At 44.0% G+C, this 21,085-nt stretch overlaps 1 protein-coding gene across 1 annotated transcript; it reads left to right on the plus strand.

Moving 5' to 3' along the window:
• Window positions 1–45: 45 nt before the first annotated feature.
• rnf216 (ring finger protein 216) lies at window positions 46–19,416 on the plus strand. Its single transcript, XM_051388030.1, has 17 exons — window positions 46–176; window positions 1,002–1,133; window positions 2,479–2,609; window positions 2,793–4,127; window positions 4,269–4,345; window positions 4,801–4,909; window positions 5,331–5,492; window positions 5,611–5,722; window positions 6,045–6,178; window positions 6,944–6,994; window positions 8,231–8,368; window positions 9,204–9,352; window positions 10,279–10,357; window positions 15,382–15,479; window positions 16,853–17,075; window positions 17,916–17,985; window positions 18,416–19,416. The coding sequence occupies exons 2-17, from the start codon at window positions 1,067–1,069 to the stop codon at window positions 18,805–18,807; spliced, it is 3,327 nt and encodes a 1,108-aa protein (XP_051243990.1). The 5' UTR covers window positions 46–176; window positions 1,002–1,066; the 3' UTR covers window positions 18,808–19,416.
• The last annotated feature ends 1,669 nt before the right edge of the window (window positions 19,417–21,085 follow it).

A 21,085-nucleotide genomic window follows, 5' to 3' on the forward strand; every position in this document is an offset into this window, starting at 1 on the left:
TGTCTGGAACGCTCTGGGACTACATTTCCCAGAGGGCCGCCGCCCGCCCGCACGTAGCGGAAGGCATTGTACGCGTGACGTTGCTGTGTTCTTGTTTTGGCAGTTTGTTTCGATCCTCTCGGATTGTCAGTCCACCAACGAGCCGTTGTACGCTGCCGACCCCACACCGAGCTGCGGTACTGTTCTCACCTGCACATGTATTTTCCACACCTAGATCTCAGACTGTACGCGATTGTTACGGGGCAGTGTTATGGGTGGGAATCCCGACAGGAGGGAGCTAACTACTTAACCCACTAGCTAGCTAGCAAGCCAAGCTAATGAACATTAGCTTAGCTGAGAGCAGTGGGTTTGTTCTCTGCGCGGAAATGATCGATCGCCGTCCTGACGTGTTTGTTTTTAGCCACAGCATCTTCAACTTTAAGCTAATAATACAGCGTTGAGCCTTATGTCAGGGTGATGAACGCAACGCAAGTCCATATAGCCAGGATTGCAACACTGCCAGCCTCTCGCAGTGTTAGCGTCTGGCTGTGTAACAACATGTCAGATTTACATTGATTTCACGCCAACTTTGATCAGATGTAGAGCAGCTAGGGCTGGGTTAGCTCGGGAAGATGACGGAGTGAATGTTTCAGCTTATTCTTGTGGGATCAAGTTGGCCCAGTATCAACACATGAACTCTCAGTTTGCTAGCTGATGTTAATCCTGCCCTTCATGCTTTTAGTTCTCCTCTTCATCATAAGCTTCCTCTTTGTTAAGTTCTCTTTGGCTAACATTGGATATTAGTATATAATGTGTTCTTTATTAACCATGTGTCGTGAGATTGTTCATGGTGCCAGGGTGGAGTCCAACCCTTTTCAAGTTTGGTAAATGTTATGACAAGTCCTACATTTTGAAGTGAAACTATTTGTTAAAGTTCCAGGGGAATACCAGCTTTAACTGTGTGTGTGTGTGTGTGTGTGTGTGTGTGTGTGTGTGTGTGTGTGTGTGTGTGTGTGGAGTAGATGGTATTGATTGAGCAGTGACTCTGTCTGGGCTGATTCAGGGAGCTGGCAAGTGTAGTTTCACAATGGCAGATGGAGGCAGCGATGACGATGTCATTCACCTGGCAAGCTTCAACGTCCACCGCAGCCAAGGTCAGACACACCTTTTGTATCCTCACACACACACACACACACACACACACACACACACACACGTACAACCAGCGGTGTGCATCTCTCACACACAAGATCAGAGGGTCAATATGCCTCAGTGATGTATTCTAATGCTAGTTTGTATTACTGTATGACATCTTACAATACGCTGCCATTTGCACATGCCACTGTGGATTCTGAATGAGGCTGACACGCTTTCTTTGTCATATTGGTCCTGGTATTACAACATTTCCAGTATATACCAGTATATACTCCACATAGTTTCAAGGTTGTGGTTCCTAATGGTAAGCAACATTACTGTGTGCCGTGACGTATATAAATAGATGTGTCACATTTATTTAAATGTTAAATATTGGAATGTCATCCTTAGTGAAAATGAAAACACTTCGTGAGAAATAAGGAACTTTACTGTAAAGACTTTACTGCTTTTCCTACAAAGATTTTCTATAAATATATCAGCACCTCTGTAAAACTCAGGTTAGCGCCGGAAGAAATTAGAAATGTGAGTCTTGTAGCTGACCTGTCTCATACTGTATATACTTTCAGTTCCTGAGTCTGATCGGCTATGATCTCATTGCTTATTGCAGATGTATCATATCGTTGTGTATGTCAGCCGATTAATATTGAGAAATTTAAGTGCAGGAATGCTAATTTTATGTTTTGAATTGTATGCTTTGCAGTTGTTATATAACAACTTTAAGGGAATCTTATCGAAATTATAGGAATTGTTAAAGTCACAAATATCAATATCGGACTTACAAATCCTGTATCAGTTGGGCTATTAAACATACATATATACATTGTACCTTGAAAATAAGGAACCAGAATATTTCTGAGTGCTGGAAAGCTCCACTAACCAATCACATAACACATTCTGGCTTTGGTAGACCTTTACACACTATTTTACTATTTTACCACCGTTATTGCTGTCTGTTTTACTAAAGCGTGTAAAGACTACATTCTAAAGTTCTGCCACATTATATGGGCCCTGTAGTCTCCTTTACTCTTGCCCTTGACACTGACCTCAGAACTGGAGCTGTTCTCTGGGCGCTGCTCTGTGGCTGTCCACTGCTCCTAAACAAGTTTGGATGGGTCAATTGCAGAGGACACATTTCCCCACAGGGATTAATGTACCATTACAAAGATAAACATAAACGGTGTAAACAAGAATGTTTCTGGCCAACATAATTTCATCTTAAAAACTCAATACTGGCTCAAGCTTTTTTTTTTTTTTTTTTTTTACTTCTCCATAAAGACATAAATATCCACACATCATACATATTTCTAATATTAATAATATTGATATTACACTGTGTCTGCGTAGGCTCCCGTACGCGTAAGAGGGAACTCATCACCATTTCTGATGACTCTGATGAGGAGCCTGTGACTCTGGTACCTGGCAGCCCAGTTTTAGTCCCAGACGATGCAGATGATGACGACATCAGCATACTGGAGGTGACTGATGAACTCTGTTCTTAAATATATATCATTGTCTGTAGTTATTTGGACTTTTCCTGTTACTTTGTACACAAAAGGTAAAAGTTTTAGTGTGTAAACATGTGTTTTGTTTGTTCTACTATGATCAGAAGTTGCAGTAGTTACAACACAATTAACAATTTGTCTGTTTTTTTTCTGCAGCCACCGACTCCTGCACGCAGACATGTGATTCGCCCAGCAGCTAAATGGAGCGGGGCCTCGCACAACCCAATTCAAGTTGTGGATCATAGTAGCGCAACTTCTGGGGTTCCCACAGGAGACCCTGGTTCTGCCCCCTCTACCTCTAGAGATGCCAAGGCCAACACCTCCGCAGTAAGGCCAGCCATACGAAAACCAGTGCAGTATAGCAGTCCCGGACACACACAGCCACACCCTGGCTCTTCTTCACAAACACTGTCTCAGCCAAAAGTTACCACAAACTCACAGCAACAGGACGGTACGTCAGCACATATAAAAGTGGAGCTCCATGCAGTTTCTTCTTCCCAAACCCCATCTACCTCCACAAATGCCAAGGCTAGCGCCACTACATCCAGAGCACCTTTACAAGTACTTTTTCAGCCTCAGCCCAGCACATCTGGACTCATACAGCCACACGCTGGCTCTTCAGCACATGTAATGGTGGATCCCCAGCCGAGAACCTCTACCAGTGCCACACACTATTCTTGCGCGGTTGCAAGTTCTTCTACAAAGACTCAAGAAAAGGCTAGTACAAGTACTCATTCGCAAGACAATCCTCAGGCCAGTACTTCAACCGCACACTCTCACACACAGACGCAGTCTCAGCCCAATACAGCCACACAGCTCCAGTCCACGACCACCCTACGGCCCCACCTCATCCAGGTAAAGGAGGTGAATCTAGTTGTTCTTCCCCAGCAGCCGAGCATCCAAGCCTCTGCTCTAATAACTCAACCCCAGCTACAGCTCAGGCCCCTGCTGCAGCCTGCCTTGCTCAATCGCATGCAGGGCAATCTCATTCAGATTGAACCACAGCCCCTCGCCCAGGCCCCGGCCCAGCCTCAGGTCCAGGCCCCTCAGCCCCCTCAGGTGATACCGGTGATACCCCCTGCAGTGCTAATAGCTGCAGCCCCAGAGAGACTAGGACCTCCAGAGGCAGGTCACCGGATCATCCTGGGGAGCCAGGCGCCCGGGGAGGCTGTCCCCAATCCTCTGCCACAGGCCGGCGCCTCCAGCGTGGTCCCGCCAGCCCGCGGCCTCAACATCAGGGTGCCTAATGTGAACGCTAACCATCACGCTCCTCCCGCCCCCACAGCTTCAGTCCCCCACCACGGTGGAGAGGCTCGTCTCATTCTGCCTCCAGCTCCAAACGCAGAAAGGGTTAACCAAGCCCCCGGTGTGGTCACCGTTCCTCCTGCACCTGAGGACATTCCCCAGATAGAGGACGCAAGGCCGGGTCCCTCAGCACCCCGAGAGAGAGTGGAGCAGCAGCCCCTAATTAGAACCCTTATCACTGGTGTTGTGAGTATCACATAAACGGTTCATACATTGGAACTGTCTCTAATATCAGTCGATCAATATGATTTTAATTATGGTGTAACTTCTCACCTCCTCTGTCCCAACTGCATCTCGCCTGTTCAACTCTTTGTGTGTCCTCTACAGTTGGATCTATTCCCAGATATCCAAGAAGCCTATGTAGCAGAACTGATCCAAAAGAATAATGTGAAAGACTTGAATGTGTAAGAAGATTCAACCTTTTTTTTTTTCTCCACTACTTCATACTGAGCTATGATGAGTGATTCAGTTTCTGGGGGATTTAAATGAGTAACAGTTCATTAATTGAGCCTTTTATCTAGTCTAGTCTTTTCATTTGAGTGCCAATGTTAACAGGTTGGAGATTCAGTGTTTCTCCATGCGCAGTTCTCAGCAAAAATAGACAAAAGTAGTGAAAATGATCTGTTGATAGTCATATTGTCATTTGTTAACAATACTGTTATTTTAGTGTATTTATCAAAGCCATAATCAATGTAGAATGCAGAAAAATGTGTAAACTCAAATGCCACATATACAATAGGGCGCAGTACCAAATTTGTACACTTAACTATTCTCTGTTTTGGCAGACAGCTATAATTGTAACAGCGTGTTTGTCCATGCAAGCTTGTTTACCTGCTGCTCCCCTCTGCTGTGTTTCCAGTATCTGTAACCTGCTGTTGGAGAACCCGGATTATCCAAGGAGGGAGACCGCAGCAGCCACAGCAGCTCCAACCAGCATCCTACTGGAGTCTGGAGACACCCAGACAGAGGTAGGGCTGTCTGTCTGTCTGTAAAATGCATTACACATTAGGGCAGTAGGAAGCATGATGTTTAAACATCTACACTGGGATTGTTTCACATGGAAAGGAGACTTTATCTGTATTGTTCTTTCCCCAAGCAAACTTTACTATACACTCACAAGCGATAGCATTGAACAGGGAAGAACAATCTTACTGTCATGCTGTCAGGCTATAGACCGCAGCAGTGCACTAACAGACCTTCAGTCTCTCCTGCCTTGAAACCTGATTATTCAGCTGTTCCCTCTTCCTCCCTACAGTCAGAAAAAAAGCCTCATGTGTCAAAATTACAGTCAGACAATATTTTTTTCATGACGGCTCCAAACCCATCTTTGGATCTGATATCTCACGGGTCAGGGTGCTGTGTTTATGCCTCTGTTCTTGGTCTTTTCAGGTGACTGAGGACCTGTTTGACTATGCCAAACTGGGCACAGTGGGACCGGAGGCTGTGATGCAGGCTGCCGACTTGCTCATGGCAGATTTCAGGATGCTCAGTTGTCAGGACATCAAATGGGCCCTCAATGCTCTGAAGGGACACTATGCAATCACACGCAAGGTACCCGTGGTCTCGTAGTACGCCGTCCACCTTAGGAACGTAATCACAACCCTCCCCTTTCTCTCTCTCTCCTTCTTTCTTTCTTTTACAAATGTCTCTCTAACTCTGGCTCTTGCAGGCCTTATGCGAAGCTCTGAAGAAGTGGCAAGATTCAGGCGACCCCTCAGGAAAGAGACGACGGAGCAGAGCCTCCTCTGAGCGCTGCTACATTGATTTCCATTTTGAGCATGGTGAAGAAACCTTTTCACTTTTCTTTGTGTCCTCACACATTAGGCTATGATCTCTGCACCCACCTGCATGTACATACAGTACCTGCAGTGCATGTAGTGGTTTTCTGTTGCTACACACACTTAGATACAAGCCATTGTTTATTGATTATGCCTCGCTGCTATTCTTTAATTTGCAAAACCTAAAAAGACTACACATCTGCAGATGCATCACGGGAGGACATTTTGATCCTTTTCTTTTCAGTCAGCGTTGTAGAAATAGTGTTTCAGTTTAAAACCGGTGCTGCAGTGCTGTCTCACTCATTAGGTTCCCTCTTTCCACCAGGATCAGTGAAGTTTGACAAGAGGATGTATTTCTTGGAGAATGACCGTCGTTACTGCAGAACATACAACAATCTGGAGGCTTCTTTGCAAAAGGAGCTTACATTCTATCAGCAGAAGGCCAAGGAATGGGCAGAGGTACATACACATACACATACACATACACACACACATACACACACACATACAGGTGTGATACATATTTTTGATGTTTCATGATGTGTCTGTCATCCAGTGTTACATTTATACCTAAAGACTTTTACCAACTTCCTTCTTTCTTTATTATAATGTACAGGTATAGTAAATTCTGTTTTAGGCTCCTGAGCAGTGAGTTTAGGGTATTTTGCTGTCAGTATAAATTTTTCTATCAGCATAATATTACTATGGCCCCGTGTAAAGACTTTACAAATAAAGGCAAATGTACTTATTTCTTTCAACTTGACTATAAATTACTTTTAATGGTGACTTAAATAATAAAAACTCATGTATACAGAAAGCAGTTGTAGTCTAGTGCTGCTCAATTAGCATCTGCTGCCTTTCTGGAGAACATAACAGTATGATTTTTTAATACCAGCTAAAAAAAGCATAAAATATCAAATAACCTGTGAGTTCACAAATGATTTGTAAGAATGTTAACGCATAACTGTGCAGTGTTAAAGGTTAAATAACATCGAACTTCTATAACACATTATTCTTACTTAAATTACATGTTGTAAAGTTCTTTTTTTTGTGGCGCATGTAAAGAACCAGTGAGATATTCCGATTCACTTACACTTTAGCTGTCACAGGTGGTAATCCATCAGTCAAACACCCACACACAGTGTCACAGTCACACCAGTGGGGACAGTACAGTTTGTTTACCATTTAGCCTGTGTTACTGAATTTCTCCTTCTCTCTCTCCAGCATGAGGACTTCCTCTTGGCTCTGCAGGTCAATGAGGATGAATACAAGAAGGTAGGAACCACACACACCTCAACCACACCGATGTAACCTTCACAATGACTCACACTGTATGTGGTCATCTCAAAGGGGCAGTTGACTAAGCCTTGTCTAGGTATATCAAATGTTTCTAGTATATGATATTGTGGTATAAAATGCAGCAGGTATTACATGGTAGATTTAACATTTACTCAAAACATGATTAACATCTTGATGACTAGATAAAAAGTCTCCACATTGTTTTTACCAAAGGGCACACATTCATAGGCTTGTCCAAGATAGTACTGGTCAGTCAATGGTTGCTGCTGAATGTGTGTTATAGATAGCTCCCATTCACTGTTTCCCATTAATTACCTAGACTATGACAGCCCACCATCGTCTAATTTGCCCAGCCATAGTTTAATAACATTGTGTTTTGCGCCAATGCTTCAGAAAATCATCTCTCACTCACAGTACAAGTATCTGCGATTAACTAGTGGACAATCTGTCCTCACTCTGCCCCTCCTGTGCAGTGTAGTGACAATCATTCTGCTCTGCAGAGAAATACACACAAAGAGAGAGACGCTCTCTGGCGCAGATATGCTGTTTATTTTACCAGTGCGGACCAGGCCAAGCAAGAGTGAACAGCAGTAAACAAATCAGCTAGTGCCAATGTCATTAGGTGCCACGTTGTTTTCAGTTGCTTTGATAAGCTCCGTCATTAACAACCAGCCTCCTCCATGCGCGGCTCACCTGCTGATGTTAAAACTGAATTGCAAGTGGAAAAAAATCCCATACGTGAGTCGTGCTTTTTGGGCGACTCTGTAAAACTTATTGCTGAAGAAAATGAACAGAGACTCAGACAGAGAGAAACAGAGAGGCTGGGCTGGGCAAGTCTTTGTGTGTGTGAGAGACACAGATCAGAGTAGGTGTGTGTGTGGCTTTTGTGGACAAGAGTAACGTTACAGAAGAGAAAAGCTAGGTAATTAAAGCAGTTAGAGAGTTAAGTAGTGAAATAAGTCTCCTTCCCAACCACACCTAAACTGTCATTCTGTGGGAATCACTGGCTGCGTTATTATTCTGAGTACACAAAGAGTAATGTTGGGACCCGGATTAAAATCGATCCAGTATTTACCTCAAAGTCAAACACCTGAATGTAAAGTTTTCTAAGTCCTTCACAAGCATTTTACTTGTAGAAAACATTGTATATTAGTTGCTTGAAAAGAAAAAAAAAGAGTTACATAAATCATGTCTGTGTGATTCTTTCTTCAGGACGGCCAGCTGATTGAGTGTGGCTGCTGCTACGGGGAGTTTGCGTTCGAGAAGATGACACAGTGTTCAGATGGCCACCTGTTCTGTAAAGAGTGCCTGGTCAAATACGCTCAGGAGGCAGTATTTGGCTCTGGAAAGGTATGGACACACACACACACACACACACGCACACACACACACACGCACGGACGCAATAGGACATAACTTCAAATGTTGCCAGGCAACTATAAATGACTTTGTATTAAAATCTGTCTGATCTGGAGAATTCTTTAAATAAATGTGATTACCTTAGTTACAAGTTCACATGTTAGTTGACATGACATTGCACTGCCAACTTGTGTCTTTTTCTACATTTAAGATAACGTTCTGCTAATTATATGCAGAAAACTTCCACACTTTGGAAGAAGTATACAATCTATGTGCGTACCTACATTGAAACTTATTTACACCATGTACACCATGTCTGCTGTTGTTAACATTACATGGTAATGCAGCTGAAAGTGCTGATTGTTGTCAATAGTCTGTCGATATGATTCACGTTTCAAGTCTCTGCAGGCTGATTTTAAACCGCACTGAAAAGAAAAGAAAAGAATCGCATTAATTCATCTGTAACACTGTGTCATTAAACATGCCAGCAAATAATGTGACGTGTACAAGATTTGTAGTAAAACACAGCATGACAAAATACACAGAGTTTTCTCTGTTCGCTGTATAATCTAATGCAATCCAATAAAACAGCTCCATAATAAATCATCTCTCCGGAGGTGGTTCATCTTTATGAGGAAGTAGTTTGTCACATTGTTGTATTAGATTGCGTGATAATAAAAGGTGTTTGTAAGTTGTTTATTTCCCTCCATTTACATACAATAATCTGATAAGAGTAAGTAACTGCGTACTGAGTGAGCTGCAGGTGCTTGTGAACGTACCTGTGCATTTGTGACTACTTGTGTGTGTGTGTGTGTTCACATTGCAGTCGGAGCTGAGCTGCATGGAGGGGGGCTGCCCGTGCTCCTACCCAGTGTGTGAGCTGGAGAAGGTCCTACCAGAGAACATACTGTGTAAATATTATGAGAGACAGGCGGAGGAGGCAGTCGCTGCCACCTGTGCTGACGAACTTGTGCGGTAAGTGTGTGTGTGTGTGTGTGTGTGTGTGTGTGTGTGTGTGTGTGTGTGCTCTTTACATTATTGATTGCTGCACACATGTTTTGTTTCATAATGTTTACATTCTTTATAGAGCCAAAAAATTAACCTGTTAAAGTGACCTGGCAACAGTGCTGATAATGAATTAAAGGTCCAGTGTCTAACATTTTGGAGGCTCTGTTGGCAGAAATGGAATATAATATTCATAGGTATGTTTTCATTAGTGTATAATCACCTGAATATGGGAATCTTTGTGTTACCTTTAGAATGAGCCGTTTCTATCCACAGACACTGCTGGTCACCTTCCATGTAGTCCGCCATATTCAACCACCATGTTTCTACAGTATCCCAGAAGGGACAAACCAAGCACTGGCTCTTGATAGGGGTGTTCCTGTTTTTTGTAGTGGCTGCACCGTCTCCTTTGCACTTGGAAGGGGAGGGTGAAGCGAGGTAGATTGCCACTAAATCCTACACACTGGACCTTTAATCCAAAACGCCAAATGTTCACCTTCTCAGTTGTGAAGAAAGTGCGATGGACATTTATCAGTATTTTAAAATGTTATAAACTAAACCAACAGCCTTCAGCCTAGACACTTAGTGTCACTCATACTGTAAACCAGTATGTTAATTTTCAAATGTTTCAGTACATTAATATTCAAATCAGACATGCAACTGTCAATCTCAGGCTTTTAATGCACTTTGAACTTGCAATCTAGTCAGCATTGATGGATTTAAATTCATGGTTTAAAAGGGCTCTGTACACTCATAAGGGGACTGAAATAATGTCTCCTTGTTTCTTCACAGTGGGATTCTTTAGTCTGGGTTTTCTGTGTCTCATATACGGGGGTATCATACATCTCCGCTCACCGCCACTCCCTAACCCTCCTTCATGTCTGGCCTTTTTTCAGGTGTCCATTTTGCAACTTCCCAGCCTTGCTGGACAAAGACATGTCTCTGTTTAGCTGTCCCAACCCTCGGTGCCGCAAGGTCAGTCCTACACTGTATTTATTTAGTTCATTGAACACTTTGATGTTCTGGATAAGCCAGGCTGTTGTATTGCTACTTTCTTTCCCGTACAGACTATTAAAAGTAAAGGAATATTTTCACAGTTCAGTGTAGGTAAACTTTGGCTCCTGCACACTACATGCATCTTTGAGTGTAATCACTTATATCAGAACTACATCATACTCTACAAAAAGAGGGATTTGACTTCAAGAGAAGACACCATGTATAACTTAGTCCATGGTGACAGTAAAACCTCAAAGCCCTGCATGCAGCGTCCACTTCAGCATGAATCATGTCAGTGCAACCTGGACATGAGACAGAGGTCAAAATCAGTGAGAGAGGAAAGATTGATGAATAGTTTTATGGACGTGATGAAACGGTTCCATCTGGCGAGGTCGCCACCTCTGACTGCCTCTCTGTTTATCTCCGGGCCTCCTCCCTCTGTCTCAGGAATGCAGGGGGGAGGCTTTGCTTTGTGTCTGCCAAGGCTGTCACATGGATTCCTGTCTAAAATCTCCATTATTTGGCTGAAACATACACACATTCACACACAAACATACTTACAATCATATTCTCGCTCTCACCACAAAAAAACAAAAACACTGCCTTTTTTCTCTTGATCAGTTTTTGTCTTGATTTGTTACTGTTCTTGTGTCTCACACTCACTCCTGCCACACCACCACAATCTCTTTGTGACTCAAACACACACACACACACACTCACGCTATCCCGGAATAGGCGGACAGAGATAGACAAGTTTGAGTCAACACACCCGATATAATAAATGTGTGTATTCAGCTTATGGCACCGTGACATCAAGTCTGCCAGTAACTGACCTAATAATCTTATATGTCTTAAGTGCATAATTGTCTTCGATTCAAAGCATATATTAAGCCCATATTTGTGAAAGCGAAAATGATTAGTCACTCAATTTGCTGTGGATTGACAGGGAATTAATCATCATTATCAAGCAGAAATGACACATTTTTTCTAGTTTCAGCTTATCAAATATATTGTCGGACAAAAAAACGTTCTTAGTTACATTACAACCCTATTTCATACTCTCCAACACCACTTTCAGTAATGGGACTGTAATACATCTGACTTTAAATGGCACTCACAGCAGGACAGACACTGAGAAACACTCAGCAGGCTGGGTAGTGTATTACTGCATAGTTGTTATATTATAGGGCGTTTCCACCACAGGAACTTTTCCAGAGGACCAAGAACCTTTTTGAGGAACTAAACGTGGTCGATCTGAGGAACCGGGAATTAGATTTTGTTCCTGTACGATAGTTCCAAGTGTCAAAAAAGTCCACGTTTAAAGGCGGGGCAGTTCTCTCTGATAGTGAAGGAACTACAAGGGCAGTGTTTGCAGGGCTGACCCTCAATTACTGGTCAAACACAGACCCCTTGGAAAGTACAACTTGAGCACTGCTTCATTCACAAAATAAGGAAGTACTGGGTGCCACTAGTATCGATATTAGGATGAGGGGCAGCACCTACTTCTGCCCCAACTGAAAAAGGCTCAAATACCTTGTTAGTATTTTATGATACAGAATCCTTCCATAGCACACAGAACCTTTCGTCTCTGGTCAGATTATAAAGGATCATTTAACATCATAGTTCCTCCAACTAAACCATAGTCCTATATTTAAAAAAAAAAAATTCTTTGCAGTGGCTTTAATAACTAGATTGTGAGCGGGTGCAGTTGTCAGTCAGTTCCTGAAAAGCAACAGGGCTTTAATGTAATCAAACAAAACTCTGAGCAGATATCTGCAGAAGTGCAGATATGGATGTCCTTGCTTCCTCCTGCAATCCTGTCCATTAACCTGTAGGTGGAGCCAGAGGTTCACAGTAGCTGCCCTTTCATTGTGACTGCACAGCTGCACCCCATTACATGCTCATACACACACCCAAAGACACCAAAAAGTTAGACATGCTCCAGATATCTTTTGGTCTGGTCCTTTTCTGAATGGTATTCTGCAGACAACTTATGATTTAGGTCAACTACTAGAAACCAACCTGTTTACAGTATTTTACTCACTGGTTTTTAAATGGATACGTTTGAGTTATGAAGGGAACAACGCTCATGCTCTTTTTTTTTTGTTAAGTAAGTGAAATTCTGCAGAAAGTTAACAACAACTTGCTTCCTCTTAAATGTGTATATGAATCAGGATGTGCGTGTGTGTGTGTCGCAGCTGTGGTGTGTGTTGTCTCTGTTTCCCCTCTCTGTGGTGGAAACCCCCTTGAAAACGAATGAGTAAAAATATAATTATTACACGGGCTAGCTTCGCTGTGTTTTTTTTAAATACATTTGCTATCTTGCTCCCTGGTAGCCATCAGCATTAGCACGGTTGCAGACGGTCGTTGTACAGTCGGCCGCACAGCCTGCTCGGTCTGTGAGCAGGGAGGGGCTTCATTATGTAACTGACACACTTCCACAATCCCGCCCGCCTTCTCCCACGCCACCGCCTCATTGGTTGCCTGCACTTTCCACTCCCCTCATACTGGTTTCTCACTGGTTGGACACACTTCTTCCACCATTTCAAATGTGGTTCAGATCAAGTTTGACCCAGATTCCCCTCCCTTTCTTCTGCTCCCCTCCCCTGGCTCTGTCTGACCTACACACACACACACACACACACAGTATGCGGACACTAATGTATTCCACATGTGGTTATGAGGACATTTGGACAGACTTGTTCCTGGCCTGTTCATGATTACTTCATAAAAGCGGGGGAATGTGAAATGTAGGCCACTGGAAGGCTGTCACTGTGCAGACAAGAGCTGGATTTGTGCACTAGAGTGTTTGTGTTGTGTTGTGTTGTGTTGTGTTGTGTTGTGTTGTGTTGTGTTGTGTTGTGTTGTGTTGACATCTCAAACATTATCACACATGCTGCACACATCTCATTGCTTCTGCAGTAGAAGCATCGGCTGTACACTGTCGTGCGATGGCATGCAGCTCTACTCTTCCTACCTGCCTTTTGCTCTGCAGATTTGATTGCAGTAAAAAGCCACCTCCCCACAAAAAAAACACACACACACTCGTGCACACACACAAACGCACATAGGCTTGATGCGGCCCCCCAATCAGGAGCTCTGCAAGCTGCTTGCACTGCCTTATAAGGGCTGCTGCAGCCTGCACCACGAGAGAAGAGATAGAAAAAGAGAGCGATAAAGAAGAGGAGAGGCAAGGTATGAATGAAGACTAAGGAAGGAGATGCTGGCCAGGGAGGGGATGTGGATGGTAGGGGAGGAAGGGGAGGGTAGGACCAGAGGGAAAGAAGTGCAGTGAATGGAGATGGAGGACAAGTTAGAACAGGACGGTTGGGAAAGGATGGATGGATGGGAAGAGTAAACGAGTGGATGTAGAGACTGAAATAGTGCATGTTCAGCTACTTCAAGTTGCTCACATTGCTGCCGTTTGTACATCATAAAGTTGTGTGTGTGTGTGTGTGTGTGTGTGTATATATGTATCTTTGTCACAATACAACCACACTCACTTAAATTAGTCACCATGGGGCGGGGAAGACACTCCCAGTGCAAGGGTTGACTCCAACGTCACCAGCTGTATTTTTAGCCACACTATAAGAACTCAGGTGTGTTCAAACAGGTCCCAGACACACACACACACACACACACACACAGACTCACCCGCTCGCCCTCATGCCGTCCTACTTCCTGGTCTCAGGTTACCACTAGGGGGTGAGCTTTCACCACTCTGCCTTCTGCCTGTCCTTCTCCCCTTCTCACTCTCTGCCTCCCTGTCTTTGTGTGATCTGGGTTTTTTCTTGACACTCGATTCCAGTTCTGTACCTCTTGCATATAACGCCCAACCCCCCCCACTCGTCACACACTTCCATGTTTCTCAACTGTTTGCATCTCTCCACTTTGACACTCCCATATAAATCAGAAACACCACAAAAATGTGAACACATTTGGTCTACTTTTCATCTGTTATGTGTTTGAAAAGGGCTCTTCCTTAGCTCGGAGCTACTAAATCGGCTCCACAATTTGACTTTGGAGAGTTTTCAGTGTTTCCATCCAAACCGCTCCAAATGCCAACGACAACTCTGGCGTCTCTAGCCTAGTTCCCCACCCTCTGGCTGACCTTGCACACACACAGCTGTTTCAGTGAATGCTGTGAGAGCTACAAGCCTGTGGTAGCTGAAACGCACAACAAAACTACACACACACACACACACACACACACACACACACACACACACACACACACAGTGACTGAAGGGTGTGTATGTATGAGGTCGCAGGATTTAGCCGGTGACAAATACAGGGTTTCCTTCCCAGGTTGAGGGTCAGACTGTGCTGCATCAGCTGTCAAATGCCACGCTCTTCAATATTAGATGAGCGGATTCAAATATTTATGGTGACACCACTTAGCTAAGGGTTAGCAAAGGGGGCAACCCCTAGCTAGTGTGTGTGTGTGTGTGTGTGTGTGTGTGTGTGTGTGTGTGTGTGTGTGTGTGTGTGTGTGTGTGTGTGTGTGTGTGTGTGTGTGTGTGTTGATGCTGTCTGCCCGACACGTCCTTTAGCTGAATGTCGAGGTTGGAAGATGGAGTTGCTGTTTCTAGGCAACCAAGCAGTCGTCGGCGAACAAAATCACACTCTTGCTGCAGTCACACACACACACACTCACATTTGAAGGGAGAGCCACACCTAGCTGTGTGTGTGCAAGTCCAAGTCCCTGCAGTGGAAGCAGCAGCAGCAGCAGCAGCATATAGAGCAGACACTGTAGAGGACTATCCTGCCTGCAGGATTCCTCTTATTCAGCAGGAACTGGAATAATGGTAGAGGAGGAGCAGTGATGGATGTGGTGTGGAAATGTGGGATGATCTCTTAGTACCTGATGACACATTAAGAAACTTAGAAGGGAATAAACTTTCAATGAGATTATAATGCAACAGTTCACCTTTTTTGCTTTGTCATGCTGTTCAATCTCTCGTGACCTTTCGTCTCATTCCCTTCTTTTCTTTTTTCTTCAGGAGAGCTGTAGAAAGTGCCACGTCCAGTGGAAGCAGCACGTTGGGAAGACGTGTGAGCAGGTCCTGGAGAGGGACGAGATCCGCATGAGGGTGCTCTTGTAAGTGGTTTCACAGAAGAAAGCAGGACTCTACCAGACTCCTTTATCAACACACCACCACTTAGGCATCTTTGTTAATCATCTGCAGGGGACATATACAGACTTTTACCTCCTCGTGATGATGTGATGAGATGATAGGATTATATGAAGCATTGTGGTTTTGGTCCAGGAGTCTTAATAAACATTACACATATGCTAAATATTAAAAATTGTGTTGCTAAGATCTATTTATTTTAAATGACACCACTTTTTCCCACCTTTTGAAACTCACACCAGGCCTTTCAGAATAAGACGCCATTTCCTTTCTCCAATCAGTCCCTCTCTTACCTGTGAATTTTGTTACCATATTGATTTTGTTTTTTAGCATCTTCTACTGTTGGGTTATTTTCTGATTTAAGACAGTTCACATCAAAACCACACTACAACCAGTTCCACGAGCAGGTTCCCAGAAGTCTCCTGTCAACTATGTATTAATAGTTGACAGGAGAAGGAATTCTTTCAAACATAGTAAAACTCAAACAGTACTCTACGTTTTCTACCCATGAACATTTAGTCTCTGTGAGGGCATCTCTGTTTTCCCACTGTCCCTCCTGCTCTTCATTCAGAGGGGATGCTGGGTAAACAGCTCAGTTTCCCGGACAACACTCAAGGAAGTGGAGAGGCCGGCTGCTTCCCGTCGCCCCGCCGACCCACAGGCGGTACTTCCTGTTTTGAGCCGTTCACAGATCTTCTTGCTTCCTTGTGCTGAAAGAGACAGGAAGTGGCCTGGTAGAAAGATCAGTGGAGCAGGTCTGAGCAGCACTCACCTGATGATTTTAACAGGACAACTAAAAGAATCACAACAGCAACATTATCCCTGTCCTGATTTTGGGCTTCTGGGGCCTCAGTGGACTTTGTTACCTCTACGCTCATCTGCAAACTATTTTCAGAGTGGAGCTGTGATATTGAGAATTATCTTTTAATATATTTTATTATCTGTTTGTACTTGTTTTTAAAGATCTCTGTGTTTTCTCCATGATCAGATAAATCGTGATCCTGATATAACATTATATGGTGCCCTTTATCATGTATTTTCCTGTTGTCAGTCGGTTGCAGGGTTAGCATTTCCCTTGTTTAAACATAAGATAAGATATACTTTAATGTCCCCGTAGGGAAATTTGTCTTGGACTCCGTCCTGCAGTTCAACAGAAGATAAAATCAATGATCCATCATCATACTGCATTGTAAAAAACACATAGCTTCATGTAACAGATACACCGACAAACCTTCTGACATGCTGCATAACCCCCATGGCCAAACCATCCTTGTGCTGAACCAAAGCTTTTGTCTCTCCCTGTCTTCACTGATGTCTGTCCCTGTTTCCTGTGCTGCAGTGAGGAGCGTATGACAGCAGCTCGGGTGAGGAAGTGTGTAAAGTGTGGGACGGGCCTGGTCAAGTCGGAGGGCTGCAACCGGATGTCATGCCGCTGCGGCAGCTTCATGTGCTACCTCTGCAGAGAGCCCATCACAGGCTACAACCACTTCTGCCAGCACGCCCGCTCTCCTGGCGCTCCCTGCCGCCACTGCCGCAAATGCTCCCTCTGGACAGACCCCACGGTATTTTTTCAGACGGGTTCTTTGCCTATGAGCTTATTGTTTTTGAAGTTAACTAACTTTGCAGATTCTTGCCTGTCACTATCTCCCCCTTGCACTTTGACCCTGACCATCTGACTCCATGCTAGCCCACAGTGACCTGGCCACAGCATCACTGGCAACCAGAAGCAACAATTAGTCCCTGAGCAGTTAATGAGCTGGAGCTCCTCCAGCAGCTCTAGAGAGGCACCAGAGCTGGCCAAGAGCTAGTCTGGAAGGCATTGCCAAGAAATGGATAAACACTGGTAACCAGAGGGCCATTGCAGGGTTTGTGAAAGGGGACATTTTATCATGTTCTTTAACACGACAGTCCCACCCACCACAGTAGCTCTGACCTCTCTAGAGAGCCTTTTCTCCAGATTCAATAAACCTGCAGCTAAACCAGCAGTGTGTTGGCTAAAGCTTGAATTATTGTTGTGCATTACAAGGTCAAACCATATCTAAAGACCATATGTATGTTACCACCATAAGCTATACACTGTGACTGGTCAGCTCAGGCTGCCTTATGTGTTCTCCTACAAGTGTCTGAAGCTAGATGTCCACTGCAGATTGTCTCAGCAACGCTTTACTCTGTCAACACCACAAGCTACAACTGCAGAAATGAGCAGTTATCTGTCTGAAACTGTCTCATAGTAGCATTATTGGTAATAATATTGTTAAAGATAGTATTGCTGTTGTGTTGTGTTGGATTGCAAGTTAAATATCTGCCACCTCGAGCTGATTTTACTTTGATAAAACAGTTAAACAGTCGTTGTCTTCATCTTATTGAAAATACTAACAACTTCTGTGTGTGTGTTTCTGCAGCAAGACGACGAGCGAATCATTCAGGAGATCCAGAAGGAAGGAGAGGCAGAGCTGAATAAGAAATCTGCAGGTGAGCCATTTTGTTCAGTTTCCACAGCACAACTGTTCAACTATTAATTATTGCTCAGTGTTTCTTTCCTGTAAATCCTCAGTTTTATTTAGACCGATGTAGAATGTGAATTATGTCCTTCAGCAGGGAAACGTTGCACTGCAGCAACATTGTTCTTCCTCTCTGCTGCTTCCTCTTTGTCTTTCTGACCATTATTTATTCAGACAAGTTGGCTGTTTACAGCATTAACCGGCAGCAGTTGTAGGGGTGTTTCCTGTGTTTGGTTTGTCTGAATGTGTTTGTGTAAAGTCTGTAAAGCAGACGGGGGTGTACACGGGTTAGATTGAAACTTCTTGGGAAGTCTAACAACACGTCAAAATGCTATTAAATCACACTGGAAGATCAGATAAAGCTGCTGCTTCATCGATAACTTCCCTTTTTTTTCTCTCAGATAATTCAGGGAAGAGGGTCGGCCCTCCTCCTGAGCCCATCACAGACACCAAGCGGCCACGTGTGGGTCCCCCCCTCGAAAACCCACCAAACCCGAACCCCCCGGTCCCTCCTCACCCACAGGCGGTACAAGCTCCCCTCTTCGTGCCTCCTCGCGCCCGCTACCCACCGGCTCCACCCCAGGGCAGGATGTACCAGATGATCATTCCCCGGCTGCCCCCGGCCCCCTACGTACCCCCTTTACAACACCTGCCCCCCTTGAACAATAACAACAACAACAACAACCACCCTCATCACCACAACCCTCCCGTCAACCCTCTCCACCACAACATGGACGTTATGGACCTGCCCATGCACTACGGACCCCCGCACCGCTACTACAGACGTTTCTAACACACACACACTGTGACGAGTGTGTCAGTCCTGGTGCAATCAGCTCATCCTCGGACACACACACACACACACACACACACACACACACCACACACACACACAGACACACACACACACACACACACACACACACACACACACACACACACTCACTCACTACAGTCATACTTTTCATTTCAGTGCTGTTTTTGAGATCTGATTTTATTTTTCATCTCTTTCAGAGTGCATCACATTTTTCTATGTGTTCCCTTCATCCGTTTTCATAACTCATGTGTCTCGTGCAGGTTTCATTCTCAGATAATTAAACACACTGAAATGATTAGTACATCTGTAGAAAGACGCATCCGGACACTTTGCCTTCTCCCGCTGAACTTTGGACTTCAACAATGAAGCAGATCTCCATGTTACATGTTCCTTTTTTTTCATGTTTTCCTGTTTGAATATTGGGGTTGAACTGATGAACAGTTTAGAATCTTGAGACAATTTATTTCCAGTTTATACAGATATTTTTGAGTACATAATTGAAAAAAAAAAAGTTAGCATTCCCTTCTGTATCTTTTGTGTATTGTGTGAGGCCACACAGTTTTCTAATAAAGTTTTCTGTTCACATTTCTGCTTCATTTAGACTTTTCCCTCTTTTAAAGACTTTTTGTTTTAATAGAAAGGTCAAATTTCCCCCTAAAGAAATCTCTTCTCACTACCTTTCTGCACCGTCTGTCTCTCTCTCCCACTTTGTCAATCTCTTCCCCTCCTCCATCGTTTCATGCAGAAGGAAAAAAAAAAGGGGCTGACTCATGATAACTGAGCCCCTGGGCTACGCACCAATCACATGACAGAGCAGGCGCTTTCCACCAATCATGGCGTAGCGACAGCCGGGCTTTGTGATGTTACTGAGAGAGGGGACTTCTTTGTTCAGCCAAGTGTGCTGTGAGTATGACAAATCACTTTGCTACACGCACACACTCACACACTCACAGCCTCTTGTTTCTGCATGCAGACTACAAAAGTAGCACAGCGAACTCCCGTTTTAGCCCTGGGGTCCTAATGGTTTTAGTCATGGGTGGTATGAGACAGACTGTTTGTATGAGGGCCAGAATTAGACTTTAATCAAATTCAGCATCTTCTAACACCAGCCAAGCCATTACGAATGGAGTAATGTATGCTGTCTTTAACAAAGACACACAAGGACGTGTAGTCTATAAGAATATGAATAAGAGTATCAGCAGCTTATTACTGTGTGCGTTTGGCATTTTGAGACAGCAGAAACAAAATACAGACTGTGTAATTTAATATTTGTATATTATAACAAATCTTGGCACAGTGTTCACTGCAATAATGTAGCTTGACTGAAGCTTCATGACTGAAAGTTGATAGAAAAGTGGCAATTGTTTCTTTCAATAACACCAGAAGTCAGTGTTTTATAGGAGAAGGCAACCTAGACAACTGCCGCAAAGTCAAAAAACAAACACCAGCGTTACGCCTGAAGTAGTTCTCCAGAGATTTACTGTCTCACGTTCCTAAAGTTTGGGGACTGACGAGGAACAGATTAAATAGAGTCTATGTGAGGCTGTAGCACCAAATGCTAACATCATGCTAATGTGCTCATGAGGACAACGCTAACATGATGAAACACAAACTGCATCTGAGGCTGATGGTGCAGGTATTTGGTGAAGTATTAGTCAGTGGATCACCGAAGTTCCTATGATTCATCCTGAGGGGGGATGTGTGTGAATGTGTGTATCAAATGTCATGGGAATCCATCAAGCGGTTGTTGAAATGTATCAGCCTGGACCAAAGTGAAGGACTGACAATATGGAGCTAATGGCTAAAAGAAAACACTGAACAAAGGCTGAGATATCCTGACCTTACATGACATCACTGTGACATCAGACTTGACCACTGCAGACTGCAGTAAGGAGTTCAGTCTAGACCAGCTCCATTTGAAAAGTGTCCTGAGATAACTTCTGTTGTGAATTGGCGCTGTACAAATAAAATTGAATTGAATTGCTGTTGACTTTACTGTCTGCTGTTTTTACAGTAGTTCTCCTCATGTTGAATAAAGTGATCCTAATGTGTAATAACAGGGTCACACTGGAGTTTATTTGCGTGTGTGACTCCCATGACCGCTGTAAACATGATGGCTGCTCAGCTGAGTGTAATCACCCTCCATAAGCCCTGACCTCAACCTGTGACCCTTCACCGTGACTGTCACTGCTGCTCTGAGGACAGAGACTATGATGAGCCTGGATCCCTGAAAACAATCGCCCCTTCTTTCTGA

The sequence above is a fragment of the Dicentrarchus labrax genome, unplaced genomic scaffold (genome assembly GCF_905237075.1).
Source record: "Dicentrarchus labrax unplaced genomic scaffold, dlabrax2021, whole genome shotgun sequence".
In the NCBI taxonomy this organism is placed as follows: Eukaryota; Metazoa; Chordata; class Actinopteri; family Moronidae; genus Dicentrarchus; species Dicentrarchus labrax.